Genomic DNA, 13,363 nt, shown 5'->3' on the forward strand with positions numbered 1-13,363 from the left:
GCCACAGTTTCATAATAAACCGAAGATATATTTATACTTATAACATAAAAGTTATTTAACGTTGTGTTTCACGCCATTGCTTTGGCAAATATCCGTCATTTAAAACCGAAGGCGTAATATGACTTATCAAGTCTGTTTGTGCTGCTTGTTTCAAAGTGAAGCACACACTTTGCGCACGCGATCGGCTCGAGATCCGACTGTGAACTCCGTTATTGAATGTGCTGTGAGTTTCGCGCGTGTTTGGGAACGCAACGGCCACCAGTTATGCTTTATTTTCACATTTGCATAATTTTCAACATTTTAATGGGAAAATGTTTACAGTATTTCATTAAATTAGTAATGTTTGAAAACCTGTTTTCACAGAAGCTGGAGTTTTCCGCCAAAATAAAAGCTCAAGGGTTTATCTTTTGCAACCATGGCCTCAAATTAACAGACACGCACAGAGAAAATACTGTTCAGGTACAGCAAGCTCACTGTTCAGAAGAAAAATATCAATGTTGGGGTTTATATGAATGCATTTCGGAAGGGAACTGACTTCACAAAAGTTTCGATGGCATTTTTTCCGTTCTTATCACTGCTGATCCATAAGCGCCACCTGCTGTCAGAGAGTGAATTGCGTTTTTGTTTCATGCAGGTTTTATCTTTGCATCGTGATTAAAATGCAGTGGTTGGTTCAAATTTCAAATGGCTTTTTAATTTTTTTTATTAAATATGTTCAGTTGTTGTAGTAGTAGCAACTGCCCGTTTTTTGCAAAAACAGTTTCATGGCAAGGAAAAATATTTGTGGCCAGTACATTTTCTCAAGTCACCAGTCACTGGCAGCAAGCAGCCTGCTTGCAAGTGTAGAAATTATGACAAGAGTATTGCAATTTCCTTACTGTAGAGTAAGGTAAAATAACATACCTGAAAAAAATTTAATAAAATCATATTTCACAATTTCACAGTGCAATTGTTTTACAACATATGGCTTTTACTGTCATAGGAATAATAATATAAAATTATTATTGGCCCGAATGCCCGAATATAAGACGCCCCCCCTTTTTCCAGATGTACCTTTTGGAAAAAGGCTTTTTTAAAACCAAATCTTGTTTTTTCTCAGTAAAACACATTTTGTCTTCAATTATTTTCATATTGCATATTTTTCCTATTTAAATGTTTGTTTTGAAAGTATGGTAAAAACTGGTAAAATGTACCAACAATCACATTTAAAAAATATACACTTTTTGATATACCATTAAAAAAAAAAAACGGGTAGCCCATCTGAATTAGGACATTTAGGCTATCCATCTAATAGTAGCCTACCAAAATCTTATTAACAGTAGAAGTAGAGTTGGTCCCATCAGGCTAACGTGACAGTCACGCGACTCATGCAGCTGTAAGGTTTTCTTTTTCTTTTGTTTTTACTCGCGATCTTTACAACACGCATTACATTACGTATTTCATGGCACACTCGTTTTATGCGTATTTGGCGCCACCTGTTGTTGACATGTCAAAGTCTAGACCCTGAATATAAGACGACCGTGTTTTTTCAGATGTATTTCCAAGAAAAAAACATTGTCTTATATTCGGGTCAATACGGTATTATTATTCTATTCTAATTAGTTTGGCTTCCAAATTCACCAGTGACACTGAGACACTATATCACAACTAAAAAGAGGGTTGAGTCCCCTTTCAATTTAATTTCAAGAACAAGTACATTCACCAGCTTTTTTTCTTATAGTTTGCACACTGAACCCTTAATTTTGAACTCTCAAAGCACACCAGATTTATGAATTTAACTTTAAAATGTACAAATTCAGGGGGGGGGGGCATGCCCCCAGACCCCCTAGAGGGATCGGGGACCACCCACCACAGTCTCACAAAATCCTGTGGGGAACACTGAAGTTGGATATATTTGTGTGATGCTTGCTGTTCTAACAAGCAAGGAATAAAACGGACTACAATAACATGGTAAATCTTATATTTCAGCTTCCGAAACAAAAAGTCTCTGCACTTAGAGGAACTCTTCGCAGAAGAGGACAGAAAGCTGAAGAGACTCCTCATTCAACAACAACACACTACACCGACCCTCCATGAGAAGATAAAGAGTGAAGTGTCAGTCTACACAGCCTTGCCTCCCATTCCCACATCCGAAGACCCTGTCCTCTGGTGGTGGGATAAGATAGACACTTTACCTTTTCTCGCACAGCTCTCCAGCATCTACCTGTGTGTTCCGGCTTCCTCAACTCCATGTGAAAGTGTGTTCTCGACACAAGGGGACATTCTCTGTAAGGAGAGATCACACCTGCTCCCTGATAAAGTCAATATGTTGATTTTCTTAAAATAAAAATGGATCGGGGACCACCCACCACAGTCTCACAAAATCCTGTGGGGAACACTGAAGTTGGATATATTTGTGTGATGCTTGCTGTTCTAACAAGCAAGGAATAAAACGGACTACAATAACATGGTAAATCTTATATTTCAGCTTCCGAAACAAAAAGTCTCTGCACTTAGAGGAACTCTTCGCAGAAGAGGACAGAAAGCTGAAGAGACTCCTCATTCAACAACAACACACTACACCGACCCTCCATGAGAAGATAAAGAGTGAAGTGTCAGTCTACACAGCCTTGCCTCCCATTCCCACATCCGAAGACCCTGTCCTCTGGTGGTGGGATAAGATAGACACTTTACCTTTTCTCGCACAGCTCTCCAGCATCTACCTGTGTGTTCCGGCTTCCTCAACTCCATGTGAAAGTGTGTTCTCGACACAAGGGGACATTCTCTGTAAGGAGAGATCACACCTGCTCCCTGATCAAGTCAATATGTTGATTTTCTTAAAATAAAAATAAAAAATTCATTACATTTATATAGCGCTTTTCTGAGCACTCAAAGCGCTTTACATTGTCAGAGGGTATCTCCTCATCCACCACCAGTGTGCAGCATCCACCTGGATGATGCGACAGCAGCCATATTGCGCCAGAACGCCCACCACACACCAGCTTATTGGTGGAGAGGAGACAGAGTGATGAAGCCAATCAGCAGATATGGGGATGGTTAGGAGGCCATGATGATCAGAGGCCAATGGGCGAGTTTGGCCAGGATGCTGTGGTCACACCTCTACTTTTTTCAAAAGACATCCTGGGATTTTTAATGACCACAGAGAGTCAGGACCTCGGTTTAACGTCTCATCCGAAGGACAGTGCTTTTTGTCAGTATAGTGTCCCCATCACTACACTGGGGCATTAGGACCCACACAGACCACAGGGTGAGCACCCCCTGCTGGCCTCACTAACACCTCTTCCAGCAGCAACCTAGTTTTCCCAGGAGGTCTCCCATCCAGGTACTGACCAGGCTCAACCCTGCTTAGCTTCAGTGGGCAACCAGTCTTGGGCTGCAGGGTGATATGGCTGCCTAATAAAAATGGCCAGAGACGCCAGAGAAAATTATCTTACATTCTGTTGTGCTCCTATGCACATGGGCTGTTCAGATATGTTGTGCTGTGGTATGCTGAGGAAATCTTTCTCTCTCGCGCTTTTTGAAGGGACTTTTAATTTAAAAAATGTGCTTTATGTGCCCTTTTCTGTTCTGTTCATTTGTAAACTGCAGTACTAAAGTTACTAGAAATCTTCAACATCTTTTTCACATCTTTTTGCACCAAATTATAGAGAGTAGTATCGATAAGAGTATCTATAAGTACCGGTATCGATATCGATAAAATGTAAACGATACCCATTCCTACTAATGAGTGGAATCAGGTGTGTTAGATGAGGGAGACATACAAAATGCACAGTGCTGGGAGTGCTCCAGGACAGCATTGAAAACCCCAGTTATAGACCAGTCTCAAATTTACCATTAATTTGGAAAATATTAGAAAAATTGTGTCCTCTCAACTATGTATTTTGCAGATAAACAGTATTTCAATCAGGATTTAAGTTGCATCATGGCACATTATTAAAGTTACAATTCTCTTCTATTAAATTACAACATAGACCACAAAATTGTCTTTGGCAGCAAGAGAATTATGTTGGCTACTGTGGACAAGTATTAGCATGGTTTAAGTCAGGAGTGTCCAGTCCTGCTCCTTCAACTTGATTAGCAGGTTTTGGTGCATTTAATTATCTCTGCTGGCCTTCCAAGAGTGGATTGGACACCCCTTATTTAAAGTCCTATACATCTGGCCACTACCACGTTGTTTGTGTAGATGAAGAGACGAGTGCCACAGGGCTCAATATTAGGTCCTTTGATCTCTTTCTTCTTGTATATGTCTCCCCAGAGGGACATTATCATTAGTTTTTACTGTTATGATAATGATACTTCATGTTTCCTTGCAACCTGACAAAACTTCACACTTCTCTAAGTTAACAGAGTGTATTATTGATGTAAAATATATGGATAGTCATTTTCTATTAATAAATTCTGCCAAACAGAGATATTAATTATTGGACCAAAAACCTCTTAACATAAGCTGATAGATCTCAATTTATGTATCGCACAGAGAATGCATTACTACTGACAACAGCATTAGTGAAATTCCAATATTCTAACAGTTTGATTTAAACTCTCTTTTAAGTTGCAGTTATAAAGTTACTCTCCCATTCTGTCACACAAAAGCTTTTCAATCTTATTTTTGACTAATGTTAGTCAACTAGAAGAGGCTTTGATTGTGAACTTAGTGTCATTTGTATGTGAATGCTGTTTTACATGAATCTTATGACACAAGTTTAGTACAAAGCTTTGTTTACAATAGAAACAATATAGGTTAGTATTTAAATGTTACATCACACCATGGAAACACTTGGATTCCTGCCGAATGAGAGAGGTACATGAGCCCATAAATCTAAAGCATGTCAGCTTTGTATTCTGCTTTGCAATCCGGTCACCTGATTTTCCCGCAAATTCAATGATATTCCATGAGTTATATCTATTATTATTAATCCTTTGTTTTGTAAAAATCACATATAGACAACAAATGTAAAGTTTATTACTTAAAGTGTTTGCTTTCTGGAAAAGAAATGTTTTTGTCATAATTAAGTGGTAAATATTTTTCATTGGTTTCAAATCATATATTGTGTTTAGTGTTAAGGCCGTTTCACACTGAGCGTGATGCGAAAAAGCGAGGTGAATCATCGACGAACGGTGCTTTCACGAGCGCAAAACAATGCCTGCACACTAGGTGGCGCTGAGCAGCAATGCATTTTTTCCTCAGATACATGTCTCGTATATGGTCCACTGCTCAGCATTAAATAAAGATAAATAAAGTTTGGTTCAACACTAGAAACACAAACTATCTATTATGCTAACAAGAATACATCTTATAATATAAATAGCTACATTTGAAAATGTATGTGATTTTTTTTTTTTTTACGTTTTTTGTTCAAAACCTACTTTAAACCATCATCGGGTGCTTGTAATAACGTCCGATTGAGAACTAAAGTGAATTTTTATTATATAATAATAGGCAGACATGCACTCTTTGTATGTTTTATAATGGATTGATAGCGACACCTGCTTGTCATTTGTCATAAACATCCTTTATTGTTAGAAAAATATCATCAGCTGCATAAAACACAAACAGAAAATACATCGTCATAATTATGTCTATTTGCTTTCATATTTAAAGTGTAGAAAATGTTTCTCTAATTTTTTTTCATACGTAATGGCAGGAGATATTATCCCATGATTGACAGATCTCGAGTGAATGCATTCTGACACTCACGCATGTGGAAGAAACACAGCTTCTTAGCTGTGATCTTAGCTTAAATCTAATTGGACGGGCCGATCCATTGCGGAGCGACAGGAAAAAACACTGACACACAGGATGAAAAAAATCCTTGCTTTTTCACTCTGCGAATGAAAACACCTGGTGTGAATAGCCCCATAGGAATCAGGGAATCTTCCGTCCAATCGTTTTTTTAATTTAATATTGAAATCTGAAAAATGAAAAGAACTTGCACAATTGGTGGCTGACTAAATACTTTTTTGCCCCACTGTATTTCGTTTTTCAGTTGTTCAAACAAAATGAAAAATCAAGAATGCGGCTTCATTTTTCGTTTTTACGTTCAGGGATAGAAAACGAATAAACAACTTGAATATTCGATCTCTACTTGTGGGCGGGAATGAAACGCCCCTCTCCGCTGATTGGTCAACTAAACATTACAACATAATAATAGTCCTCCACTTCTATGGATTCTTAACATGTTTATTTCTACTACATTTAATCTCTTTCTCTTCATCAAACAGCCAGATTAATGAATGGCTTGACACATACCGAACCGAGGCAGAGCCTTTTGGTCTTTTGGCACACTGCCTGATCCACCTATCAAATGTGGCAAAGCTGTGCACTGCAGCGCGGGGAGAATGTATTGTAGTGAAGCGCAGACCACTATTAATTTATGTGAACATACAGTCATAACTTTTGTTTTAGACAATACGCTGCGTTTTGGACAATGGAGGAACTTAAATAATATGACCGATCTGAAAAGAAATTATTTTGTATAATTTACCTTCACAGCACATCTATTATTTTTCTATTTCGAGTTTTATTCATAGAGCACTTTATACAAATTTAGGAAATCATATGTTGTTATCCCACTGGCATGGAACTATTTGTTCCTCAGAGTGCTTGTTTCAGTGATTGACTTGATGAAATGTGAATTTGACGTCATGATTTGAAGGTGAACTCGTTTGAGTTATAACATATCCAAACCCTGAAATAACACTTCAAACAATAGGCCAGTGTCAGCAGCGTCAGAAATTAACTTTCCCATAAGGGGCATCTGATTTTCCATTTTTTATTTATTGATTGATTGGTTGATTTATTTACCTTTTGTATGTCATCTTTAATGTTAAATTCTTACATCAAATACATTAGAATAATATGAGGCTGTTACCAATTAAATCAGTATTCAGAGATATAGAACCTGCGTCTGAAGATGCTTTTAGATGTATTTACAGTTTAATGCTGATCAGACGGCTATTCGTGTATTTACATAGCAATTACAAATGTATAATGAAATGAGATTAATGTTTTATACAACATTTTTAATACAAAAATATGAATAAAATGAAACAATACTTGGAATTATGAAAGTAATACCGCCACTAGGTTCCGGTAAGTCATTGTTTTAATAAAGGAGCCTTTTATTCAATCAATTCGTTCAAAATGCTTCATTCATTCATTCAGGAATAAAATCGAGCGGCTGTCTATAATAATTGGTCATTAAATAATAATAGGTTTTAAAAGAATGGAATGATACACCACTCTATGCGTCTGCTGCGAGTCAGTCACACAACGGTTCTGTGACTTTGGTTTAATTGGCAGAGAAAATAACAATTTTGTATGCCATCAGTTAGCTGGCCAATACTCAATAAAGATTATTTAATTAATATTGTCTAAAGCTACCTATGTTCACATAAATTGATAGTGGTCTGCGCTTGTCTACAATACGTTCTCCCCACGCTGCAGTGCATCGCGCAGCTTTGCCACACATTTTTAATAGGTGGTTTGCTAAATCAGGCAGTGTGACAAAGATGTAGGCTAGTAGGTAGTTGTGAGTGCAGGTGCAAAGTAAATTAATATTTATGAGATAAACTAATATTTCACAGGTAGGTTGCAGAATTTATGCCTACACAAAAGAAAGCTCTGTCTAGGCTCTGCCTCGGTACGGTTCGTGTCAAGCCATTCATTAATCTGGCTGAAAAAGATCAAATGTAGTAGAAATAAACAGCGGATGACACTTATGTTTTTTAAGGACTATTATTATGTTGTAATGTTTGGTTGACCAATCAGCGGAGAGAGGCGTTTCATTTTTCCACAAGTAGAGATCAAAAATTCAAGTTGCTTATTCGTTTTCTATCCCTGGACGTAAAAACGAAAAATGAAGCCGAATTCTTGATTTTTCGTTTTGTTTGAACAAATGAAAAACGAAAAATGTGCAGTTTTTTCAGATTTCAGTATTCAATTTAAAAACGATTGGACGGAAGATACCCTGATTAATAGGATCTATTGTTTCAATTTAAAAGCAACATCGCACCGAATTTTCGCATTGAGCATGAAAAGGCCTTTGCACAAAAATAATGTTTTTGTTTAGGCTACTTGTGTGTTATTTTTGCTAATTTAACTTGGAAACTTGGAAGTAGGAGCTACTCAGGTGCACTTTAGTATTTGCCTGGTCATGTGATCTCAACAGGTCTGCCCACAAGAGATGAATCACTCAATGTCAAATAGTGAACTCGCGTCAGCTTTGAGAATGAAAACTAACCTGTTTGTTCCTCGGTCTCTTCTTGTTTCACTCTGAATGTTTCTTTAATCTTCATGTCTGCACTCTCCTCTTTAATAGATGGCATCTTTGTAATTGTGTGGATCTCAGTTGCTTCACCAGGAGTTTTTCGGTGTGTTTGGACACTCTGTCATGTTTAAGATGAGATTAACAGAAAGAAATAAACATCCAAACTAAATCTCTGGGTGCATCTCAATCAGTTCAGTAGTCAGCACATTGGCAAGAATGTCAAAGTGATAGTGGTCTTAAATGGTGTGATTAAAAAAAAACCTCAAAACTAGCTCTACAAATTAGAGCTAGCTCTAGAACACATTATGCAAAGACTTAAATGTAGGGAAGGCGATTTCAGAAAAGCTAGCGATAGCAAGCTAGATTTAAAAGCAAGGTCCTCAGGCTACGTTTACACGGCAACGATGTAGTCAAAAACCGAAAAGTTTTTTCCCTTGCGTTTTTAAAAAGTATCACGTATACACGACATTTTCAAAACGATTCGCGTTTACACATATACCCGCGAAAATGGCCAAAAACGCTGTATTCCGTATGCCAGGCCAGTAGTTGGCGCTGTCTTGTTAGTAAACAGTACCTGTAGGGAAGTGACAATTATATGATGTATATCAGTGGTTCTCAAACCTGTCCTGGAGTACCCCCAGCCCTGCACATTTTGTATCATCTATCACACCTGATTCAACTCATCAGTTCATTAGTGGAGACTGCATGACCTGAAGTGGGTGTGTCAGATATAGGGACACATACAAAACGTGCAGTGCTGGGGGTACTTCATGGAGAGGTTTGAGAACCCCTGATGCATCTCTGTTGTTGGCTGTAATATTGGTGAAGTAAATCCACACTTTGCTGAAGAAGCGTTAGCAAACTCTTGAGCAGCAACAACAGTACCATGTACTCCGCCATTGTTGTGTATGTCTGTTCGCGCTTGCCTTTAAAATCGACACGTACTGCACATGTCTACATACCTAACACGTACTGCGCACGCGCAAGACGTCACTGTTTTCAAAGATTCCCGTATTGGGTGTTTACTCGGAAACGATAACGGTGCCGTTTTCAAAAACTTGCACTTTGAAACCCGTTTTCAAAAATATGTGTTTTCAGTCCCCAAAACGCCGTTGTCGTGTAAACGAACAGGCAAAACGCATAAAGAGTAGTGTTGGGTCGTTCTTGAACAATTCGTTCATTTTGAACGAATCTTTAATGTGACTCGGGAAGAACGAGTCGTCTCGGGGAGTGATTTGTTCAGTCGCACATGCGCAACATCTTATAGGTTCTGTACTGGAATTAGTCGAGTAGTTCACCTGGTTCGAGTCGTTCGTTCATCACGTGACAGCCCCATAAGTCCAAACCCGAAGACTTGTCAGATAAGAGGTGAGGTGAGCCAATCATAGACTGAAGACTCAGGTAAACAATGAATTAATCTTTTCTGTTTCTTATAGCAGTTTTGTATTGTTTGTAGTGTGATCAACGCGTGCGTAAGTAGTAGACGTGTTAGGGAAGTAACACGTAACATTTTAATTATATTTTGCTAAAATGAGCGAAATGACTCGGAAAAAAGATTCGTTAATTTTTCTGAACGAGACTCAAAGGTCCGAGTCGGTAAAATGATCCGAACTTCCCATCACTAATAAAGAGTTTCCCGTTTTTGTCTGAAAACGTTGTCGTGTAAACGGCCCCTCAGGCAGAACAGAGACTAACCTGCGACACGATGAGAGACTGCGTTGGTGGATGATTGAATACAACGCTGTCAAATTACATCATGTGTCATTCGCCGTGAGAAAATATTACAGTGCAAAGCGCATAATGTTACAATAGTAGCGCCTTTCATTCTCGCTGGAACGCGCTGATGACGTATCATGTCTGCAGAAACAGGGTGTGCAGAGGTATGCAAATACATATTTTGACAGGCAGGCAGGACAGCCTATCGTAATATTCGGACCGAACATTTTGATTGGTCCTATGCCTTCCATAGACAATATAAATAAATGTAGGCCACTTCACATAGTGATTGCTATTGATTTTCTACCAGCATAACAAAAAATGTTTTCGAATATTAACTCATCTTTGGACAACCACAATAGTTTTTTTTTTCTTTTCTATTTTTGTTAAAAAATGGTTTAAAGAATTAAAGAGTTTATCATTTTTTTATATTTAGTTTTTTTGTAAAATCCTGTATCTCAACTGTAAATCATGTTTTTTTTTATAGTCATTTTACAATTTAATACATTACCATATACATTGTACTACCCTGCTCATATAGAATTAATTTTTATTTTTAAATTCATTTTTGCAGGTCTTAAACAGATCCTGCTGACAGTTGCACACTGCCAGCATCTAGAATGATTTTGATCAGCATTTTAGTGTTCATACTCTCTCAGCTTGTAATATTTTACAGTTTGTCAATTGATAGACGTTTGTAGGCTTTGCATATACATGTGCAACCCTCAAAAGCCTGAAACCACAGAGCCCCCCACATAACAAATCACAATTTAACCCCAGATCATCACACGTTTGTGACTCGGTGTATTTACGCCATTTTGAGCAGCAGGTGTCCTCAGCCTGCGGTGATTCGAGAGATTCGATTCAGTGAATCATTTGGCGAAGCAATTGATTCAATTGACTCGGAGTTCTGAAAAGCTCCGTTTCTCTCATAACTGCTTGCCAGTGCCCGAATTTGTGTTTATTATAAACGGTTTCACGAAATAGGGAGCGAAAATGAGACGCACCATTTCTGTTACTCGTGTAATACTCGCTTTATTCACCAAAAACGTTAAGAGATATGATAGAATTCATTACAATGCTTTATTCAATATTAAATCATTCATTTGCATCGCTTGTAATATCTATAACATTGATTAAACGGTTTGCATGGATTTAAATCGCTTAAATGGTTAAGAATACAAACCTTTCCTCAGCATAATCACCAAAGATGTAGGACCGTGGCGCCGTCTTGTGACGTCATACCATCAGCCCAAATAAAAGTCCTATTCACATGCTGCCTAAAATCACAAAAGGACACAAGAAATAAAATCCTCTGACCTCATTTACACTTGCATCCAAATTTAAATACAGTTTGTCCAGTGATGTGCTAAAAAAACGTTTAAAAATGATAAAGAGGGTGACATATTGTCTGGGGTCATTCCTGCTATCCAGTCACATTTTGGCTTCATATTTTTTTGGGGGGGGAAAAGTAGGTTTTTAATGTTTCTAGCATTCTACCAAAATGGTGACATGTTTAACATTTAGAAATACATATTGGTCAAGCATAGCGTATATACATAGCTATCACAAAATGTTAATAATGTAAATGTTAAACAATAATGAACATTTCTTGGATAGTATGTCTCTCTTATGCCATTATAGTATTTTTGAATCTTGAAACAATAACAAAACAATTATTGATGGATAGAATATGTCTTGATTATTAAGAACAGGTATTTTTGTGCCCATTTTTGCCAGCAGGATGGTAAATAATCCAAACATTTTGCTCAAAAACACATTTTCTGAGGTGAGGAGCATTAACAGCATATGTAAGACAAAAGTATGCCATTTGTCCAGTGATGTGCTAAAAAAACGTTTAAAAATGATAAAGAGGGTGACATATTGTCTGGGGTCATTCCTGCTATCCAGTCACATTTTGGCTTCATATTTTTTTGGGGGGGGAAAAGTAGGTTTTTAATGTTTCTAGCATTCTACCAAAATGGTGACATGTTTAACATTTAGAAATACATATTGGTCAAGCATAGCGTATATACATAGCTATCACAAAATGTTAATAATGTAAATGTTAAACAATAATGAACATTTCTTGGATAGTATGTCTCTCTTATGCCATTATAGTATTTTTGAATCTTGAAACAATAACAAAACAATTATTGATGAATAGAAAATGTCTTGATTATTAAGAACAGGTATTTTTGTGCCCATTTTTGCCAGCAGGATGGTAAATAATCCAAACATTTTGCTCAAAAACACATTTTCTGAGGTGAGGAGCATTAACAGCATATGTAAGATTATATGTAACATTTAATGTTGCTGTCAAATTATAATTTCAAATGACTAACAGGGTGGAACAGAGCATAACAGGGTGGAACACCAGTGTGAACAGGTTCTAACAGTGGATGAGCTTTCCGTCATTGTCCTGCATGGTTTGCTATCTGTAATGTGTGGAAGTGAACCTATATAATATTGTTTCAAAACAAACAAACAAAAAATCCCAGATTTCCTTTGGGGGAGGGACACAAAAAATAGCTCCTTATCAAAATCAATCATGATGACAAGTGGCAAAACAATTCTCTGTTTAGGTGGCTAGAGAAATAATTACAAATTATAGAGGACAGACATAAGAAATTATTTTTGATTTATAACTGATTAAAATAAAGATGCTGTAATTCATTTGGATTAACTAGATTAACAAAAACCTCCATATGTACCTCCAAGTTGTGTGATCTACCTGTAAAGACCTTTTATTGAGGGCCTGTGGTTCTTTGATCAGGCACACTATCTGATTGTCAGCATACCAGCTGCTGTCTTTTCTTGGGCCCGGCCAGAAGAATTTATTGATTCCATTGCAATGCATGCAGTTGACCTGTATGTTGTCATCCTCTACATCAGTGGTTCTCAAACTTTTTACAGCGGCGTACCCCCTGGGGCATTTCACATTCTTCTGCGTACCCCCTTCTCTTCCACTTAGACCACTCACACCTCTTTTTACAGCGGCGTACCCCCTGGGGCATTTCACATTCTTCTGCATACCCCCTTCTCTTCCACTTAGACCACTCACACCTTTTGAGGTATTCGGCCAATCATAACGCACTGGATAGCTGGCCAATCACAGCACACCTTGCTTTTCAGACCAATGAGCTTTGTAAAAATCGACGCGTTTCAGAAAGGCGGGGCATAGACGAGAAATAATAATGTACAGTATGTGGAAAATAATGTGTTTTTTGAACCTTAAACCACATACATTTTATTACACCAAATACACAAAATAATGTTCTTTTTAACAGCATCATATGACCCCTTTAAAGGACAATATTTGCACCCTTAAACTGATTTACAGGTGCATTTTTTACCTTTATAAAGGCAAATATTTT

The 13,363-nt window shown here is 37.6% G+C and overlaps 1 protein-coding gene across 1 annotated transcript in view; it reads right to left on the minus strand.

Moving 5' to 3' along the window:
- LOC107554733 (gastrula zinc finger protein XlCGF8.2DB-like) overlaps positions 1-10,506 on the minus strand; it is a 14,523-nt gene extending 4,017 nt beyond the window's left edge. The window contains exons 1-2 of the mRNA XM_016237330.1: positions 10,498-10,506; positions 8,244-8,388 (exon numbers count right to left, since the gene is read on the minus strand). Of these exons, the coding sequence (XP_016092816.1) occupies positions 8,244-8,388; positions 10,498-10,506 (154 nt within the window). The remainder of the gene's footprint in view (positions 1-8,243; positions 8,389-10,497) is intronic.
- Positions 10,507-13,363: the final 2,857 nt, after the last annotated feature.

This window comes from Sinocyclocheilus grahami, unplaced genomic scaffold (genome assembly GCF_001515645.1).
Source record: "Sinocyclocheilus grahami isolate Dianchi unplaced genomic scaffold, SAMN03320097.WGS_v1.1 scaffold512.1, whole genome shotgun sequence".
Lineage (NCBI taxonomy): Eukaryota > Metazoa > Chordata > Actinopteri > Cypriniformes > Cyprinidae > Sinocyclocheilus > Sinocyclocheilus grahami.